The sequence below is a fragment of the Scomber scombrus genome, chromosome 15 (assembly GCF_963691925.1).
Source record: "Scomber scombrus chromosome 15, fScoSco1.1, whole genome shotgun sequence".
NCBI lineage: Eukaryota > Metazoa > Chordata > Actinopteri > Scombriformes > Scombridae > Scomber > Scomber scombrus.
In genome coordinates this window covers 23057319-23078031 of record NC_084984.1, presented here as the reverse complement: position 1 = coordinate 23078031, position 20713 = coordinate 23057319, and the positions used below count along the sequence as shown (strand labels likewise).

The 20713-nt window shown below is 38.3% G+C and overlaps 3 protein-coding genes across 6 annotated transcripts in view; all 3 read right to left on the bottom strand.

Moving 5' to 3' along the window:
* Positions 1-175: 175 nt before the first annotated feature.
* Positions 176-3072, bottom strand: LOC133995344 (small nuclear ribonucleoprotein Sm D3). The gene is made up of 4 exons (XM_062434700.1): positions 2967-3072; positions 2074-2214; positions 1287-1479; positions 176-378 (listed from the first exon to the last, which is right to left on the bottom strand). The coding sequence occupies exons 2-4, from the start codon at positions 2197-2199 to the stop codon at positions 314-316; spliced, it is 384 nt and encodes a 127-aa protein (XP_062290684.1). The 5' UTR covers positions 2200-2214; positions 2967-3072; the 3' UTR covers positions 176-313.
* A 3132-nt stretch (positions 3073-6204) lies between these two features.
* LOC133995429 (adenosine receptor A2b-like) lies at positions 6205-10633 on the bottom strand. Its single transcript, XM_062434819.1, has 4 exons — positions 10434-10633; positions 10141-10272; positions 8290-8393; positions 6205-7187 (listed from the first exon to the last, which is right to left on the bottom strand). The coding sequence occupies exons 1-4, from the start codon at positions 10631-10633 to the stop codon at positions 6205-6207; spliced, it is 1419 nt and encodes a 472-aa protein (XP_062290803.1).
* A 9293-nt stretch (positions 10634-19926) lies between these two features.
* The window catches only part of bcr (BCR activator of RhoGEF and GTPase), a 78420-nt gene continuing 77633 nt past the window's right edge, over positions 19927-20713 (bottom strand). For all 4 annotated transcript variants that reach the window (XM_062434262.1, XM_062434264.1, XM_062434263.1 and 1 more), the window contains 2 exons: positions 20154-20316; positions 19927-20016 (listed from right to left, as the gene is read on the bottom strand). In XM_062434262.1, coding sequence (XP_062290246.1) covers positions 19927-20016; positions 20154-20316 — 253 coding nt within the window. The remainder of the gene's footprint in view (positions 20017-20153; positions 20317-20713) is intronic.

The window sequence follows — 20713 nt, the reverse complement described above, 5'->3', positions numbered from 1 at the left end:
TCTCATGTTGAGTGTTAGACTAGCAAATTTAAAACTCGGTGTAACAGTTAGCACAGAGGCTGCACAGAAACTCAAGTATTAGGCAAAACAATCAATGTTTAGATTGGATAAACTTGAATACCAACTGGTATAAGAAAAAAAAAAAATTTGTGGTACCAAAGATTTAAGACACAAATGCAAATTGAAAATGTGTTTATTTTCATTAAAAAATGCAAAGCATAAGACTGGAAACAAAACATATCCAATCAAAAAGACAAATCAAAAAAGAAAAAACAAGACTATACAATGGACAATTCTAAGATAGCTGGACAAGTTATCGCCTCTTCTGGAAGATGTTGCCTCTTCCCATTCCACCACGGCCTCGGCCCCTTGCAGCCACTTCAGAGAAAAACAAGACAAAGAAAAACAGATGTTTTAACAAAAAAAAAAACAATGTCTGACTCAAATAGTATTAAGTTGATCTCACTGGTCGAGGAAATTCAGAAAATGACAGATTACAGAATCTCCTTCCAGTTCACTCATTTTATGATACTCAGGATTAAACAGCTACAGAGATGATCTAGTAAATGAACATGTACAAGATGATGATAACAGATTGAATCACTGACATCAGACTAACTACAATAGTCACTTCCAAGTAGACAGCTAACACTGAATTAGAATTAGGATAATAATAATAAAATTTAAAAAATCAGCAAACTTGTTCATTTCTGATGTCATTTTCAGCCATAACTAACATTTAAAAAGATATATTGATAAACATATATATACAAGTCTGACCTATTTGATCTACCACATTGCTTTGGTGGCATCTTTAATAAACTAGATCTACCCAACAGTGATATCTCACTGCCGGTCAGACCAACTGCTAGTTTTGGATAAATTCAAGCGAACGGTAAATTAGGTCTCCAGCCTTACATTAGTCGAGGTGTCATTACTAATAGGATATGAAAGTATCAAACATACATTTTAGAAGAATGAAAAGTATACACTTTAACTTTTACATGTCTAACATCAACCGCACCATTAAATTGTATACACGTGATGCCGGGGAAGCTATTCTGGTTCTACACAGTAACACAAACATGATGAAGTAAGATATCCTTATTTTACTGCCTTTATTTAACAATCAGGGTTGAATCAATGCCTCCGATAGAGTTTAATGCAGGGATTAATCCCCGTTTCCATAAAAGCTTTCTCATAATAAATTGCAATGATGATATGCCAACAACCACATGTCCTTTGAAATGTTCAGAGAGACACTGGTTCAAGACTGTCCCACTCACCTTGTGCTTTGAGAATTGCCGCCTTGCCCCTTCCTGCGCCTGATCCCTGGTTCTTGTTCTTCATACTCTTTAACATCGGAGCATTCTTTAACATGTCAGGTAAGATAAGGAAGCGGATCTTGCTGCCACGGATGTACACTTGCTCCAACTGTGCCACCCGGCCATCACGGTAAGTCACAGTGATATTAGACATCTGTAAATAGAGGGGAAAAAATGCTACATGTTAAAAAAAAAAGTGAACAAAAAGTGCCATGGTTAAGTAGTATTCAGTTTCAGGTGGAAACAGTCTAATTTGTGCCAAATGCACATTTGTTAAACATATTTTCCAAGCAGATGTTCATACTAATCATAGATTGAAAAGCAAACATTACTAATACCATAAATGATGCCTTTGTTCTCTACAAGTGTCCCAATAAGCAATGATATTATAAAAACAAACTAATGATATTATTTTAAAGCACAAGAGCAGGAGCCTGAAATTGAGGCAGCTAAACAGAATTCAGCTATCATTAATTGTCTTTACAACTGTGCTTTTCCTTCTGTGAGAAGTCAAAATGCTTTCTGTTAAAAGGAATATTTACTACAAGGACACAAGTTAATGCAAATACTAAGTATCTAGTAGAACTTGGCGTCAGAGTTGCAGAGAGTGAGGATCAAGCTCTGCAGCTCTACACATTTAGTTACAGGTAGACACAGAAACATAATGAAACAGAGGCCATAACATTACAGACATCAGGTTTTTCAGAGGAGTTTACTTGTGATTATCATTAGTTTAGTAAGGCCCAACCTGGCAGTTCATGTTGTCCTCAGCCTCTATGAGCTTGCCTCTGTACACCTCTCCAGTGTTGGTCTCACAGGTCACGATGTGACCCTCGGCCTCATGCAGGACCTTGATGGGTACTCCGATGGACATGTTTCAACCGTTTCACTGAAACACAAAATGTATGGCAGGAAATGTTACGTGTTGTCCCATAATTAAAAATCATGCAACACTAGGATTTACATTAAACTCTATAATATTGTTCATTTTATACAATCAAGGTGTTTACATCATATTCTACAACGTTTCTTTAGTGTTTGATGATTAAGCTGCTAGGACCTAACTCGGGTTGGATATGTTTTACATTAAAAGCTCTCCATTTATTGCTGTAAACGGGAAAGTGTTAATATACAGCAGATAAATAGCGTTAACCTCTCATTAAACAATAGCAGTGGCTAGCCTGAAACGAACACATAACTTTTAAAATGCCTATATTTACTTCACATATGAGCCAGCACTGACATCTGGGAGGATGCGATGTGAAAAGCGTAAAAATCTAAGTTAATATCTGGTTGCAAGAGGAGGGCAACTTCACCGCTAACAGCTACCTAGCTAAATTAGCCGCAATAGCTAGCTAGCGTTTGATGAAGACACAATAGTATATCACGATTAATGTCCTTTACACATAATTTTTAGTAATGTGTTCAACATGTAACAAACTAATGTCTCATGCGATTTAAAGGGTACTTTAAATATGAACGTGTATTTAAGTAAGTAAGTTACTGACTTTAGCTTGGACATAAAAGGCAGCCATGTTAGCAGTCTGAATGAATTAGCAGTGGTTTAACTCTAATGCACACAAACGTAAAAACAACGCTGGTGTGAAAATGCTATTTTATCCACTCTGCTCGGGCTCTTACCTTGATTCTGTCTTGAAAACTGGTTTCTTTCTTGGTATTGTTGGTTTTCTGAATCGACTGTGCAACGTGCGTTTGTCGATTTCGCGTCTCTTTTTGAGCCTTTTCCGCCTACCCACAATGCATCTATGGTTCATTGAAGTGTTTCCTGTGGAGTCCCGCGGTGCATTGTGGGACTTGGGGTTTTTTATGTAGTTCTTACACCCAGTGATGAAAAAACCTGATTTGAACTGTATGTTTACTATTCTATCTCTATTTGACAAAAGTGGGTTATTCACATGACAGATTTTAACATTATGTATGGATTTATTTTATCATTTCTGCATTTATGGCCCTAATATTTGAGAAAAGAAAATGTTCTGTCTTTGCTATAAGGTTACATCTGCAAATCCCCAGTCAGTGCTCAGAGTGTAGATGAGAGGACCAATCAGGCTCTGCCTCTTGCAGTCGAAAAATTATATTCTATACTTTGTTTATATATATATGTGTTAGCCTGAAATGAAAAATATATCCTCATATGCTTACTTCTCCTTTGATGTTGACTGACAGGGATTAATTGGTAAACTGTTCTTGAATACACAGAACTGTTCCTCCGTAGCAGAACTAATGTGTTTCATGCAACTGAGGGATAGTACCTGTTGTGAATGTACACTGAACCTTTGCAAAGCACAAAAACATAAAGACAACTTTTTATTTTCCAGATTCCCATCACACTCTTTACTATGTGTCAATTGTGTTGTTGGTCAGACTTTATGATCTGTATCTTCAATTCACATCTGTCGCTGAAAAACCAAGTTATTAAAAACTAATTATGTGTAATTTTAAAATATACAGCTAAACTGTTGTCTGTGCTCACATATTCCTTCAAATCATAATTCCATTCAGCAGTTCATACATTGATTTTGTGTATTACAACAAAGTAAGACTAATCTGTCTACTTTTATTAACAAAATCCTCACCTTCTCTGAAGCTCAGTAGATAGCAATGTATAACTCCAAGCAAAAAGATTCTGTCTGAAAATCACCTGATGTAGAAAAATGTGATTTTAATGTTACAGTAAATTAATGGTAGCTGTTATATCGACTAAGTAAAGAGAACTGTATTGTATATCAATTTCCTGACTAGGATGTCAAAACTTTGAACCTTAATATCTCAAAACCACATGGGATACAAATAGAAGCTTATAATTATTAAAATCCAATTGATATAAATCTGCAAATGGATGATTCTAGCTAATGGGTAAATTAAAACTTGTGTTTTGCCACAGGGCTAAATCACCATTTCAGTTGTCTTAACATCATGGTCTAAGCTGAATTACTACTTTTTTTTGTATTGATTTGAACAAAATAGTGTCAAAGATAAACTTGCAAGAGTTTATTCATTTTGGTATCCATGCCAACCAAACAATGCCCTACTAACTTCACAAAGCCCTAACTAGTCTAGACATTTAGACATTTTCCAGAAGTCAGATATGCAAAACTAGATAATTTATCTATATTTGGTCTCCATGTCTCTACCACACCAGCCTGATAGAGAAAGGAAAGACAATCCCAAAACAAACTTTGTTAATTGTTAATTTGCCTTTCTTTCTAACAATAAAATGTGTATGCTGTTTTCTTCCTTCCCATATATTTCCTTATGACTGTATGGAATACTATAAAGATGCCCACTAGACATCATGGCATAATTATGTTGGAGCCTTGTCTGTCATTACAAGTCAACAGACTCCAACAGTCCCTTGTTTATCAAGGATTTTGTATTTTAACTGAAGTAGAATTAATTCAAATTTGAATCACCCATAAATACATCATTTTCATAATCCTTATCTCATCCTTATCATGATACCACAAAAAAACTGATACATATTGGTTTTAAAACAACATACAAGAGCTAGATACATACCCATGTATGATTTATCCCTGGAGACATGTCTCTGGGATTGTTTTAAGGCACGTAAATGTTGCTTAATGCAGGTCTCTCCTACAGTGGAAGGGCTTTTTAATGAGGAAAGGGAAAGCATAATGGCATAATAAAAGACATCATCAAATAAACCTTCATTTGATTTCCATTGCATTAGGCTCACTGACTGGCGTCAGCAGCCAGGCTACTCTGTAAACACCTCTTGCTGAGTAGTCTGTGGAGATGTGTATTTACTATGTTTGTGTGTGTGTGTTTGTGTGTGTGTTTTTCATGCTGTCTATGTGTATGAGCCTGACTCTGAATGTAGCCAAACTACAGGCATATGAAGTGATATTTGACTTGATAAACCAAGCTCTTTGTTTTGAATACATTTGAATGGACACCGTATACATCGGTCCATTTGACAAATATGTCATTTAATTGTTGAACCAGCAACGGACAGGTGTTGCCTGGCAGTTATCAAATCACTGATCAAACTGGCAATATCAAATGTTCTGTAGCCATCCGGCACTTTGAAAAATTACTTTCTAACAGATCTTCACACAAAAGAAAGTAAGCTCCTGATGCTTGCCTTCAAACAATATCATTGTTTTACCACAAGTTGTCAGAGAGACTGTTTAATGGACCATCAGTAAGACATAGATCAGCCAATATGTGCTTTATGTGTAGCAATACAGAGTCTATCTTATAAGCGGGTTCATACTAAAACTAGTAATAATAATTCTGGGTGTGAGTTTTAAAGCAGAAAGTGACCACAGCTAATGAAAAACAGTGAACTGACAAGCATTTAAGACTTTTAATTCTTCAGTAAGTAAAAACAGTTCATCATTTTTTAGATTACAAAAGGTGACATTATGCAACAATGACAAATAATGCAGCTCAAGCCTTTAAAAGTTTAGTTTGTGGCAAATACAGTACAATTGAGAAGGTAGTGTTTTCTAAATGCACATTGTTTTAAAGATATGCAACCTAAAAAAAACCCATCACCTTTAGAACCTAAGGACATACTGTCAAACCCCTTATTGTACTGCATGAAAAAGAAAATGCCCGTAATAAACATCAACTTGCTTTATTACTTTTTTGTTGTGTGCTTGTATATCTGATTTGGCCCAGAGGCGGTTGAGGATAACACAATGTTACACTAGGCAAAAATATTGCCTTCCAAGTTTATGTTTGACTTCAGAAAGAGGAAAACTGATTTCTACACCAAGAACTTACAGTATAATGTTTTAGCTCAAACCACGAGCATTGATCCAACCTCATTTTGTCACATTTTCTCAATGCTATGTTTTACAGAGACAAATATATTTTGAATATTTTGTCATGAGACTTCTGGAAGTTCTGTGCAGTGTGTGAGGCCAGTCGGTTTTGGGGAGAGAGCCTGAACATTCACAAAAGAAATACAGCTTCCACTTTCTCTCACCTCAAAAACATCTGTTGTCCCCCCCAGATATGTGATTGACTCGACTCCATCCCCCACAGAAAATCCTGTGATGCATGGTTCCTGCTGTGTTGCTGAAACGGTGCTACCCTTTATTTGATTTCCATTGGGTATGTAGCTGCTTGGTGCAGCATCTAACGTTGATGCCCAATGGCTAGAGGCTTTACAAGTAGCTTTCGGAGGAGTTCTATCAAGACTTGGGTCCAGGGCATAACTATTCACCACTGTGATACATGATGAGCCTTCTTTACTAGTACGAGAAGAGCTCCGCGTGATACTACCGCATGCAACATCTCTGCCAACATTATTCCCCACCCTAAACCCGTGTCCATCCCTCTGCCCTAACATGTGCTGATACAGGATTCTCCGAAAGGTCTGTCTGAACTCCCGAATGCGGTAGGCATAGATGAAGGGGTTCACAACGGAGTTAGCGTGAGAGAGGATGATAGCAATATTCATCACCCAGATATGTGGGCGTTCACAGTTTTGACACAGGTAGTTGAAACAGTTCAGTAGGTGCACAGGAAGCCAACAAAGAGCAAACAAACCTACGATGATGGCCAGTGGTTTTGCAGCCTGCACTTCCTTCTGCAGGGTCGTACGAGATGTGCTCGAGCGTGAGTTTATGTCTTGAGGAGCGGGCGTGTGCGCAACTTTGAGCCTCATCAATCGGAGTTGGCGCCGTGCTGCCATGAAGATGTGGGCGTAGATGACCAGCATGACCATCAGGGGCACCAGCACACAGCCAAAGAAATTGAAATAGATCATGTAATCCAGACCAACCACTCTTTCAAACAGGCACTCTATCATGCCCTCAGGACAGCTCCTCTTGTTGCTGCTGTTGGTAGTGGTGGAGTTCAAACCTGTACAACAGAGCCAGAGTTATTTATCATCCCCGTTGATCATCTCAACCATATGCAACACTTTTTACACAGCAGAAAAGATCTCACATAATTAAGTCTTTTTCATGAAATTATGACAAGATAATGCGCATGGTTTGGGCATCAGATTTTAAATCTAACATTAGGCATCAGGTTTCCTAAACGAATCTAAGCACTCAGCTGAATTGAAGTCATTGTGGGTAGTCAGATGGATTTCCGATAATTGCACCAATTGAAATGAATTGGAGCACTTTTCTCTAGAAAGATGATACCAATGTATTTTTCCAAGATGCTCTGTGGAGTTTTCTCGTAGACAAATTAAATTATGATTATGTTACTCATCAGAACTCTTTGCATGCATCCTTGTGATCGAACATGGAATGTGTTGAAGCCATTTCCTTCCTCTTAAAACATTCGTAAAACATATTTATTTGTTTATTTGAAGTCCTGCAGTGCTTAAACCTTTGTTTACTGATATGCAGTCTTCTTCTTCTCTGCCTTTGTTGATACATTGCTGTGTTTCTCAGCGCCACAGCCAGCAGTAGATTGATGTAATAGAGTGAAACGATTGGTAGGACTGTGTATTGTGTCACCCGCGTGACGTCCTAATGTGTATGTAACAATATGACGCAAACAAAATGGGAATCCACTCATAAAAAACGCTCCATAGTGCTACTAGAAGTCAAACACTCCACAGGGAACCTTTCTTTTGTATATGTCTTTTTCATTTGTTTCTAACTTCCCCTCATATGTCTGTCATTTCTAAAAATAGTTGTTCAGGAGAATCCTAGGGTGTAAGGCACGTGTGTTTGTATTTATGAGCTTTTGACTGCCTGTTTATTTTCATATTCTGGCTGTAAACATCCTACAATCAAATGAATGTAAACCATATTTTACCATTGTTTACACAAGTTTAGTTTACATAAAACATCGCCATAGAGATTAATGGACGGAGTAACAGATGCTTCGTGCATGTTTTCCTTTATATCAATATGCGTTTTCAGAGGCTTGCAAATATGCAAGAGTCATGCAAATATTGAAAGCGCATATTTGCATGACAACAAATTAAAAATAAATCTCTCACCTTTGTTCCAGCCCAGCATCGGTGTTAGGCCGATGCTCACTGAGAGCAGCCAGCACAGTGCAATGATGCCCTTTGCCCTCTGCCCTGTCACCAGGCTGTTGTACCTGTAAGGTTGAGCAGAAGTACATTTATGATAATACATGGTTTTATCTAATCTCATTGTGGTAGTAATGGCTGTGCATTTAAGCCTGATTGGATTATTTATTTAATAAGCCAGGACAAGATTTCAATTGTCCCGCTGAGGATTTTTATATTGCTTCATTACTGCCTTTCCGAAACTGAGGACATTGCCACAACTAAACCAACTTTGAGAAATTGTTTTAAATTGTCTGTTAGTACCTTCTTTTTTCAAGAAGAGGTTCAATTTTTCTGTTTTCATCTTAGCTGCTAGAAGAGACACTGTGAAATCCTGTTAGCTACATGACTCTGCAAACAGCTGTATGAGTGTGCATAAATCTGCTTTAAAGGACATTTCCTTCCTTCTTTGTAATTTATCAAATTTGCCATCATACTTCAGAGCTAATTTCATTGAAATTATTTCATTGAAATTAGCTCTGACGAATGTAGTCTCGTCACATAAAAGCCTCTGAGCAATGCAGTGAGATATAAAAATTGATACATGAACATTTATTGATATTTGATGATTTTCTATACTAAATGATCAGGACTGCAATCTAGATGTAAACTTCAATATTTTGACAGTAATTCAACAGATACTTGCACTTGGAATCACATTCTTGAAGATGCACTTTGGGCTGTTAAACTGAAATATTGGCTAAATACCATACCTACCTGTTTCACACTATCCTATCTTTGCACTATTTTGCACTTTAAAGGCACTGCAATATGAACAAATATGTGCAATAACCCCATGCACTATTTTGATTTTTAAAAGCTGTTGATATCTTTTATTGTCTCATCAATTGCTGCTGGTCTGAGAGAATCATCAAAGGACATTTTGTTGTATGCATACAATGACAATGAAGTATCTTATATTAGCAAACAAACAAACTATCCACTATCCATATATATTCAGGTTATTCAGGTATTTGTTAAGACTTTGAAAAGTGCACGTTGCCTCATGCAGAGCTAATCAGTGGACAGATTTGGCTCAGTGTTCCTGGTAGCGTCACATTGACTTAAAATTGTCCCTGTGTTTTGTAACTATTATCCCACGTGACTGAGGTCTTTCACAGCCAGGATGGCAGCCAGTATGCTATATTAAGCCTCCTAAAACTGATGAATTATTGGCTCTCTGATTGTTGGTGCCAGGGTTGTGGCACCAGTGTAACCACATAAACACACACACACACACACAGGCAAGACCAGGCTGTTATGTAACTCCTTATGCAAATGCATCACCTGCTGTGGCTTACTCAGTGAAAAATCCACTCGTGATGGAAGCAAAGACTGCAGCTCGGGCTTGGTTACAATATGGGTGTGAAAATATCTGTTGCAAAAGGACTGAACAGGGAACAAGCTGCAAAATAAGTGAGGCACTTTAAAGAAATAGTACCTGACTGGTGTTGATTTATGTTGATGATCATGATCAAAGCATTCAGCAGGTTTAATACTTCCATCAGGACACAAACAATAACTTAATAAAGCCTGTGGACACATACATCACTGTCTGCCCTGCAGACGGCCAGATTAGCTTTAACTGAATAATATCTCACTATAATTCAATGTGTTTTGCTACACCATGGCATGTGTGCTTTGGACGCCTCTCAGATTTAATGTTTTTCCTTTGACTTGCTACTTGACATGTGAAAAGAGTGTGTTAGAAATGGAGAGCTGTCTCAATTTGAGTTGTCAGTTGTCATTTGATGTAACCGCGTTGTTTCCTCTCACCTGAGTGGGTTCTTGATAGCAATGTAACGGTCCACAGCGATAGCAAGCAGGCTGAAGATAGAGCTCTGGGTGAGCACCAGGACGAAGCAGGCGATGAACAGGCAGCCGTGGAAGTTGGCACAGAAGCCAATACTGATGTCGGTTTGCAAGAAAACACACAGGTTAAACATGTCTGAGACACAAAATCTGCCCCGCTCTCAAAATGTGATTAACCACACTTTGTATCAGGATTAAACTGAATTTCTGAGTCATATAAAAAGATGATCAAGAGGAAACAACAAAGGAAATCATACCTAATAGTGATAGCAAATGGGATGGCCAGCAACCCCACAGCAATGTCAGCCACTGCCAGCGACACAACAAAGAAGTTGGTGATGCTCTGCAGGTTGGAGTTGAGGCAGACAGCCCAGCACACCAGGATGTTCCCAGCCACAGCCAAGCAGGCAATCACCATCTCCAGGCCAATGTAGACCAGCTGGTCATTCTTCACCATGGTTAGTTCTTCTTCTTTTTTGCTTTTTTCGCGCTCTCATCCCACACACTCAGCTGATTGGCATGTTTTTAGAAAAAGTACCTGCTTGCCATACAGCATGGTATGACTTAAAGTAGGAGTGACGCCTAAAAACTCTTAGGGCTGGAAGCTGCAGGTGCAAAGAACACTTGAGATGCTAGACTTCACTCGTAGATCTTACTTTCAGACTTTTCAGTCTCTTTGTTCTCCACTCAACTTAGTCAAAGACAACAGCAGACTACTGAAGAGAGAGCATGTGGTTTTTCCCAAAAGCTGCCAAATTAAGAGTGGCGGTCTGGGGAGAGAGAGAGAGAGAGAGAGAGAGAGAGAGAGAGAGAGAGAGAGAGAGAGAGAGAGAGAGAGAGAGAGAGAGAGATAGAGAAAACACAATCTCAGAGCCTGTACAAACAGATTGTAGGTTACCACACACACACACACACACACACACACACACACACACACACACACACACACAGGTCAGAAAAGCCATCTATCTCTGGAAGACAGCGGGGCAGTTTGTTTTCCATACAGGGCCAGAGCAGACAGTTCAACAATGCACCTTTTATTTCAGGAAAAGTTTCCCGAAACCCTTTGACACACTAATCATTCCAGCCAGTGACATGCTTTCCCCCACGATCACTGATAATTACACTAAATAAACCCCCTATAAATTTCAAAGTCATTGTCACTGTGTTGAACAATGTTTGGTGTGCCTTTTTTCAAAGATTTCAGCTAAATTCCACCGCACTGTAAACAGATTACAGTACATTACTACAAACATGGTACAACCTCAGATAACCTTCAGGAAATGGATGCCAAGTTATTCACTGAGGTTATCTACTAGGGTACAACTACTCAGTGGAGTAAGAGAGACAACCTCTCCAGATCATGTCAGATAATAATAACTGAAGAGGAACTGATGAAATCGTTGAAATAAAACTATAGCGAACATTCTGGAAAGTTAGTGGAAGTTTGTGTTTACTCTGCTTAACTTGGATTTGCTCTGTTTTGAACATACTAATTATTATTTGCTTTATGTTGCAAGTTAGGACAGAAAAGTCAATGCCACTCTAATGATTGCATGTTAACGGAGCTAAACCAGGAGCTGTTTTGCTTAGCTTACTATAAAGACTGGAAGAAAGGGGAGACAAGTTGCGGTTGGAGTTATGTCGTGCCCCTCTATCTCCATTGTTACTGACAGGAGTCTCATCGAATTCTCATCAGAAAACGTTAAGAACCATACTTCCCAAAATATCAAACTATTCCTTTAAGAGATCCAAATCAAAAATGTAAAAACTCACAAGTACAAATATAATAACTGCATTAACGTCTTAAATAAGCTTCTGTATGTCAGTTCATCCCCACCTATGACACACAATTTATCCTGTTGGTTAAATCAAAGCACACAGAAGCTGCTGCTATGACTCAATGGACAGAATCTACACAGCACACATATGCTGAAGGTGAAAGCTATTGACTGCTGTGAAAAAGCCATCTGTAAATGACCTAATTCCTAGCAAGGTCTATACATTTAGTAAGAGATAAGATTCAACAAGATTGAATATATGACAAACAAGTGATTCTATGAACGACAAAGGGAGGCATTTGGTTGCTATAGGAGCAATGTTGGGACTATTGTGACCTATGTTAGATGACTCATGTCAGCATTTTTTCAGTGAATAAGAATTTCCCATGCGTTTTGGGATTTAATCACCCTGTTTCCCAATTCATTTTTTCTCCTACTGTGTCAGAAATGTAACCACAGAAGCGATATGCTGATGAGGCGTCCCAAATGGTCAAAATTAATTTGACCATTTTCAGCCAGTGAAGAGGCTCGCTGACTTTCTTCTTCTGCTCTGACTACGCCTGTGCTCACATCTGATAGATGTCAGATAATTTCACTCATGCTTTAACACCTGTCTGAATTTCATTCCCCCATTGCATTGTGAAAGATGAGATAACACAATATTAGCTATATTAAGTGTCAATTCAGTTGGACGGAAGTCCCCATTCAACTACAAACACATTGAGAATGGCAACTGACATTTAACTTCACTGCTCAGATAAATTGGTTAGTGATATGAATGTATACCACACAGATGCAAACTCTCTTCATATAAACTGCATGCACCAGTAGTCACCAGAAGTCAACAGGAAGAAAGCTGGTCTGAAATGCTCCTATACTTGCACTTATTTGCCCTTTTATGGAAATGTAAAAACACACTGCATGTGCCAGTGTTGACAATGTAACAGGAACAGAAGTAAAACAAACCATTCGCTTCCACTCATTTCACATTCATGGAAGTTTTCATACATTGTTATTTCATTAATCTGCCTCTGTTAACCCACCAGTGATCCTGATTGGCAGTGCATCGGACCAAAGTCCAACTTTACCTCTATTGTTCTGCTACTGAAACCTTCTCACAGCCCGGAGGAATTTCAAAACCGCAGTTTATCCAGCGGGTTGGGAAAGCTTCAACAAAAATTTGCTCCTGGGTTTCTTTAAGACCTCAAGTGGCTGCAAAAGTTTCTAATCCCACATAGTAAAAAAAAATTACTTACTTTTCCCCAAACTCTGAAGTTTATAGGTGACAACATATGCGATCACAAGGGAGCCTTCATGTTTTTCCTTCTTCCACTTGTTTTGGTAAGAAAAAAAACCTACTCCCCATTATATTAAAAATGGCTATAAACAGGGGCCTTGGAGGAAGTGATAAGAAAAATGCACATCCTGTTGGAGGGGAACTGTCACTGCCCTGTCAATTAGCTCAGCTCCATCAATGTCAAACAAAAACAAAAAAATAGAAACTGCTGTATTACTATTGGCTAAAACGCTATGTGCACAATGGAGACACACAAACATCCAAGGCAGGCAGCTGATTCCAACAATCACAGCACTGAAAGTTATGTGTTTGATGTCACAGATGTCTAGTGGTGGAAAAAAGGTTTCAGCACTGATCCCAAATGTTCATTTCCATTTGTCAGCCTTACAAATGGCTGTAAATAAACCTTCAATCATTATCACAACTACTTACTGATTGTTGTGGGTTTATTTACTATAAAATAATCTACCTTTTTAAACCATAGACCTTAACGAATGGCCTTATAGTTATTTATATTTTGAGTTTGCTTTTATTCACTATTTAAACACAGTAGGAATGGTAAGGAAAGTAAAAAAACCTGTTTAACTGTTGGTACTCTTATTACAATACGAAGGAAACAGTAATTACTTTCTTACCTCATAAAGGTGGATACATGTTAACCGGTCTTTATTTTCCATCCAATCCACGTGTTCAGATGATCTCTGCGCACATTAAAAAGTAAAAGAACACTGTAGTCTGATTGGTTTAACCCTGAAACACAATAAATAAAAACGGTGTAAACCCTCTGACATGGTCCGCTGCTTGTGTTCGGCTTGTCAGGAGAAGTTTCAAGGTGCGCTCTGACACGCTGCAACAGGAAACCGCTGTCCTGCCGCGCCGCCGCCTCTATTGGTGTGTGTGTGTGTGTGGTGGGGGGGCTGGTGGGGGTTGCTGCAAATGAGGCAGTGCGTAAAAGTCACACTTTTCAAACAGGAGTATGTGTTTAAAGGTTAAGGTTTGTAAGGGACAGTGTGTAAAATAATTACAAGGAAAAACCATGCTGGGCAACAGGGCCGATTTTAGACCCCTTAATTTGATCTCAGCACCCCTAAAAATTAATAAATTATTATTGTTTTGTTTCGTTTTCACAATTGCAGGGCATTGTATGTCAAATTCTCATTAGGAGCTGATCCCCCCTTAAAGGTCTGATCCTACAATCGCCCTTGCTGGGCAATATCTTCCAGCATTAACCATAAGTGACTGTACATGCAACAAGTTAAACAGAAAAAACACGCACTGAAAAACCGGAAGTCTTTCACCAAATGCACTGCAGCCATATGAATCAGCTGCAGACCATCACACGTGTCTTATCAAATTCAGCGTTTTTCCTCAAGTGATATCCTTATACTGCACAGACAAGACGGTTGCCAGCAGAGCAGCATGTGCCATTAACTACACTCCGGTTAAACGGCAAAAACAGCTCTGGTTTAGTTCACATGTTCACTGCTATATGTACAGTACATGACTGCTGTAGTAAGAAGTGAAAAGCCAATGATTGACCTTCTGTACATGTGGCAGTGTGTGGATTTTTCATCATGCTTATCGTTCAAGCCATAACAATTATAATTAAACCATTTTCATGAAACGAGATGCATTTACATCCATCCAATTAATTATACTTAACTGATAAAATTCTCAAAACATGAAGTGTAAACATCACATAAACATGTATTATACTGTACAACACTTCATTTGAACTATAAAGCCTAACTCACTCAAATGCATGTCAGAATAAACAAATTCATCAAGATAAAACTGCCTCAGCCAACAATCAGATTCTAAGGATTTGTTTCAAGATGTCATCATTTTTATTGTGTAAACATGAGACTTACTGTTTTATCAGTGAGACTAATGATTCATTCCTTCTAAATAACTTACTCCAATTATGAGCATAACTGTTTTGGCTTTAATGTATTGGATAGAAGATTTCAAAACTCAGACTGGGCTTCTTGTGAAAAGTATCGATTCTTGTTTAACATCAACAGGACTGGAATTGGCAAAGAAAATATGGATATAAGATTTATTCATGACAATTGTCAAGCACACAGCAAATAATGGAAGTAACAAACAAAAATGATCAGAAAACAAGATAAAGTGGACCTGCTTTAAATGATCTTATTATTTTTATTGCTGAGGATCTTGCGCTAAAAAAGAATGACTGTGGTTGTAAAGGTTTGTGCATCACCAGTTTCAGTTGCACACACAGAATAACCACAAAATGATGTCAGTCAGCTGAGACACCAGGGTAGGAAAAACACAGATAGCCATGTCTAATGAACCTGGTGTTGTCTGCCTCAATAAAAGACATGATAGATGAAAGAATTTAGTTTAAGAATATTAGAGTTTTTACATCAAACCCTACAGTTTACTCTGTAATTAAAATAAATAATCAAACATATCATTATATGTAGATACAGGAGATTTTATTTAACATTTTTGTGTACAAACATAGGCTGCAAATGCCTTCCAAACATGTTTGCCCTCAGAATACAGTATTCCTTTTTACAGTTCTACAAGCAGAACACTGAATATTGAACAGGAACGAGAGTCAAAAAATCGAGAGATAAAAGAGAAAGTGTTTGTGGTTGGTCGACAAATCTCATCCTCAGCTTCGCGTTACATGTTGAAAGAAACAAAACTGCCATTGTTGACGCCAAATGTTAAAATTGTGTAATTCAATGTCAGCATGATGTCAGAGAAGTTGCCTCATAGGGTAGAAAAGGAAATGCTATCAGGGTCATTTGCAATAAATGGAGGAAATTTGAAACTTTCATAATGGAGCAATATGTTCCTCCTATGTTATCTCCAGCCTGTTCCTACAGAAAATGAAACCTTTTTGTGGTATTGACTTTTTTTCCCCATGTACAGAAATTAAAGACTGAGCTTATGGAAGGAACTGTATTGTAGAGGGTACATGCAGTTACACTGACAATCAACAGACCAAAACAATGCAGAAGACTCTTTTTCTCCTCTACCACATACTGACAGCTTGTCTTCTCAAAGAGACTAAAGGTGTACCAGCTCGATCAATCCCCAGTGCTTCATATGTCAGTGGACGCCATAATAAATAAAATGAAAACCAAATGATGTACTCTCTAGTATAATACATATTATACAACTTTATGGGAAAAAAGATAAGAGACATTAGAGTTATGTAAACTTGCAGAATCTACCTGTTAAATTGACAAGAACCTGCGCCTTCTATTCAGTTATCCAAAATCAGATAGCTGAACAATCACAGTGGCCAGTCTGTTGTACAACACACATAACTACAGAGATTAACTGCAAGAGTTTGGGGTACAAAGATGTTTACATAAAGGTCAGGATTCTGGGACAAAATAGTGAGACACATTTGTAACTTAAAACACGACGATCCATAAACTGAAGATGACAAGCAAGCTGCGACATAACATCTTCCCAAAGAAAGTACACCATTTAAGACCATTTTTCCAACATTAATTTAGCCTTAGATGGTATTATATCATAAATAAATAGATCCAGTACACTTTCCTTTACCAAACTGGAACAAAGCATAAATAAATACAAATAAAAGGCATACAAGGAGCTAAAGTTTTAAGAGCTAAAATAAGGACATGGGCGAGAAATTCTGTCCTTTACACAGTTTGATTTACAGCATCACAGTCAGATGAAGGTGGCGAGTAGGTTGGGCATTACAGTATGAGCTAAGACCGTGCTTGAGTTTAAGGTCCTGTCTTAGTCTATAAGAGATGAAAGCTGTGTGGCTGTCCTCAGCAAAGGCAACGGGAGACTGAACGTTTCCACTCGGCTTCGAGTACCGCAAGCGCCAAACAAAAGCAAAAGTGTCGAGGCACGATAGGGTAGAAGAGTGTAGGCAATTGGGACTTGTAATAAAGGTGATGGATGATTGAAAGAATGGGTGAATGGTGGATTATAGATGTTGAAAGAATGTGTGCATGCTACAGTAGGCCAAACTTAGTGGAAGTAAACAATGGCAGTAAAAAATGACTGAGATGGGACTGAAAGTCTTTCTGGATAAAATCTTGACAGTACTGTGTATGGGGTTGATACAGTAATGTGTTTACCTAAAATCTACAGACTAAGTAGTCATTCAAACAATGAATTTTGATTTCCTTTTTGTTCAATTATAAGTGATGTTGAAAAGAGAAAGATGATGACCCTATAGTGCTGAATAATGAGCAAAGTGAGTATATGTTTCTTAACATTTAGAGATATGTATCCAAAAGAAGAGACTTCACTTAACATTTCAAAAGTCTAAAAAAAAAAAAACATTGTTATTGATATCTTTTACTCATATCTGCCTTCCTATGTTATTAAATGTAGTCACAACCACACACAAGCCCTTATCAGATCCATTAAACTGATCAATTGGTTATAGTTTTATGCCTATGATACATATATTGAAGGCCTAGCACAGACATGCATTTAATTGCAGAGCTAGTATTAACCAGCTTCTTACAAACCAGACTTGATATTTATCCTTAAATGGGCAAGAAAAGGACAATCTGTAATAATGTAAACCAGATCCTCAAACCAACATCCCACATTTGCTGACAAGACAGCAATAATAATAATAAAAAAAGACAGAAAGAAAACATGCCTGCATGTTAAATCAAGGACGAAGAGATATGTCAATTTAGTATTGACAAAATATCTTTAGAGCTTTAAGAGACTTAACTGGAGGCTTAACAGGAAGGAGAACACTGGAAAATGGAGGACATGTTGCCATATGCATGAGAGAACAAAAAACAGACAGAAGAAGAAGAAACAAAATCATATTCCTTCATTTAAACCGACAGATATTCTCTTCAATAGACATAAATGCTGAGTGCTCAGGTCACTTGAATTGTAATACAGTAGTTCTAACATTGCATGAGTGCACTTCTGCAGCCACAGACTCAATGGTACAAAAACAACAATGTCATATGTATGTTTGTATGTATGTATGTATGTGTGGGTGTATGTGTGGGTGTGCGCTGTATTATGACATTGCATAATGTCTACACTAGACAGGTGATGGTCTCTGGATGTGAGATGGACTGCCGAGGAACACCCCGCAGTTAAAGAGCTTGTGCCTTTTTTTCTCCACAGCAGCATACAGTCTGTAACTCCAAATGTATGTGTGTCACCTTCATAATATCTAAACCAATATTTCGATAGGCTGGACAGAACAGCTGAGTAGTTTCTATAAGAACAAGGCTAAATCCTGCTTATTTACCGCAAGACTTGAAGTCAAAGGCTAACATCTACCACTTTCTTAATAGAACCCAAGAAGTACACATAGAAAAACAAAGACTGATTTCCCCCCCCAGGACCCCCAAAATAAATTACAATAATAGCAACAATGATTATACTGTTAAACAAAAAGAACAATGCAGGATGACCACCGCTCCACCTGGCTAAATCTTTGCTAAGGTGCTGGAAGCATCAATGAGTCCAAACTGATAGAGGAGATTTCCACACACTTAGATGTATCTGCTCTATCAATTCAAACAAAAAGAACAAAAGAAAAAAAAAAAAACACTTTAAGATTATGTACATACTGTATCTGTAAATACAACGGCTTCGTTTTTTCCTACAAACAAACAAACAAACAACATAGTCATTTGGCAAGATGTCCTATGTTACAATAAGAAGGACATTTCGTCAGCAAAGGTATGAACACAGACGATTCCTATGTTAGAAAATATATTGCTTCCTGGATATTTAAGCTGAAGACTACCTTGAGACAACAAACAACACAATTTGAGGAAATTTTGCTTTCGTGGTCAGAAAAACCACAGGCAGTCAAATTGAAGTGTTACTAAACAACAGGTTCCTTTTTTAACAGTTTGTCTTTTTTCCTCTTACAGTCCGTCTTCAAGCCGTTTGTCTCTGACTCCAACCGGGGGTTTGTTTACGTTGTAAACACTTTAACGTACAGATGCCGGCTTCCAGTGGCTTTCATGATACAGAGGGAAAAAAAGTCAATCTCGTGGCAGCTCTGGATGTTCATGTTTAACTCCCACGGTCAGCACAGATGCTTCTTCTTGTCTTCTTAGAAATGATGTGAAGGAATGATGTAAGACGTGTTTAAAACTTTCCTCAACAAGCAACATTTGTGATGGATAAACACATTTTAAAAGAGTCTTGATGATTGTCCAAAATAAACACAGATAGAGAACAATGCCCAACACAAATGTATGAGGAAATTCTGATTCGCGAATTAATTCCAAGAATTGAGAATTTCGCTCTCATTTGGACATTTTTTTTGATTTATGAACCACAACTGTCTTCAAGCTTGAAAAGGTTCAACGTTAAGACCAACAAAGAGCAAAGTGGAGAAATGTAGATGGCAGGCTTACCCACAGTATCACTGAAGGTAAGAGGAATTATACTAAATATCAGGTGTGATGCACAGTAGTGAGAGATATGAACCAGATGACTTGCATCCTCTGAGCTTTAGAGGCCCAATGGCGCCCTCTTGTGTTTGAGGGGCAACAGGCATAGCCAAGGAGACAATCCCTTCCACAGCTGCAAGAGGTCAGTCAATTCAAAAACATACTACTACAGGCTCACTTTGAGCCAAGGTCCTTCTCTTTTTCACTCCTTCACGGTCAAAAGGTCTTAAGTAGGCAGAGCCAAATGTTCACTCTATACTTCAGTGGAGAAGAGGATGCTCTGTCGTTTACTGTCTGGTGTGGGGATCGTCTCCAGCTGCAGGAAATACAGCAACACCTGGACCTGCAAAGAAGTAAGAAAGGATATGTTAAAAAGGGTCTTGCTCTGAGGAAGTACTTCAATCTTAACAGAGCATATTTTTCTGATAAGATAAAAGACCAGAGGGAACAAACAGATGATAGAAGTCATACGAGTCTCACCTGAGCCATAACTTCCAGGGACCAGCTGTCCCCCATGCTGATGGGTTGTGTTGGGTTAGTGGGGATCTTGCTGTCCTTCTCAGAGGGCCTCAACAAGGTTGGCCCAAACACCGTTGCCAGGTTGTGGAGAGACATCTTGTTGATGCTCTCCTTCTCTGCCACCCTAGGGAGAGGAAGACGGACAAGTCCATTAGTGATTTAGATAGAGGACGAGACCACACACAAGGTGACGTTACTGTGCCATGATGGGTCTGTATGTTGTGTGTGCGAGTATGTGAAGGCTTCTGTCATTTATTAGTGGTGAAAGAATGAATCGATTAGTTGGAGAATGGAAAAAATAGTTGCATCTGCATTGTACTGATGCTCATGTAACGGTTGAGCCTCTTATTAGTCAAAGTCCCCATGGTAACCAGAGGAAATTTTGCAGTTGAAAAACATCCCAAAGTACTGACTGCTCTTGTTTTAATAATCCACAGCAAGTACGTGAAGTGACATCAGTTGTAGTTCCCCCAGTTGCACATTTTGAATGTTATATCTTAATTACAATAATACTGGAACAT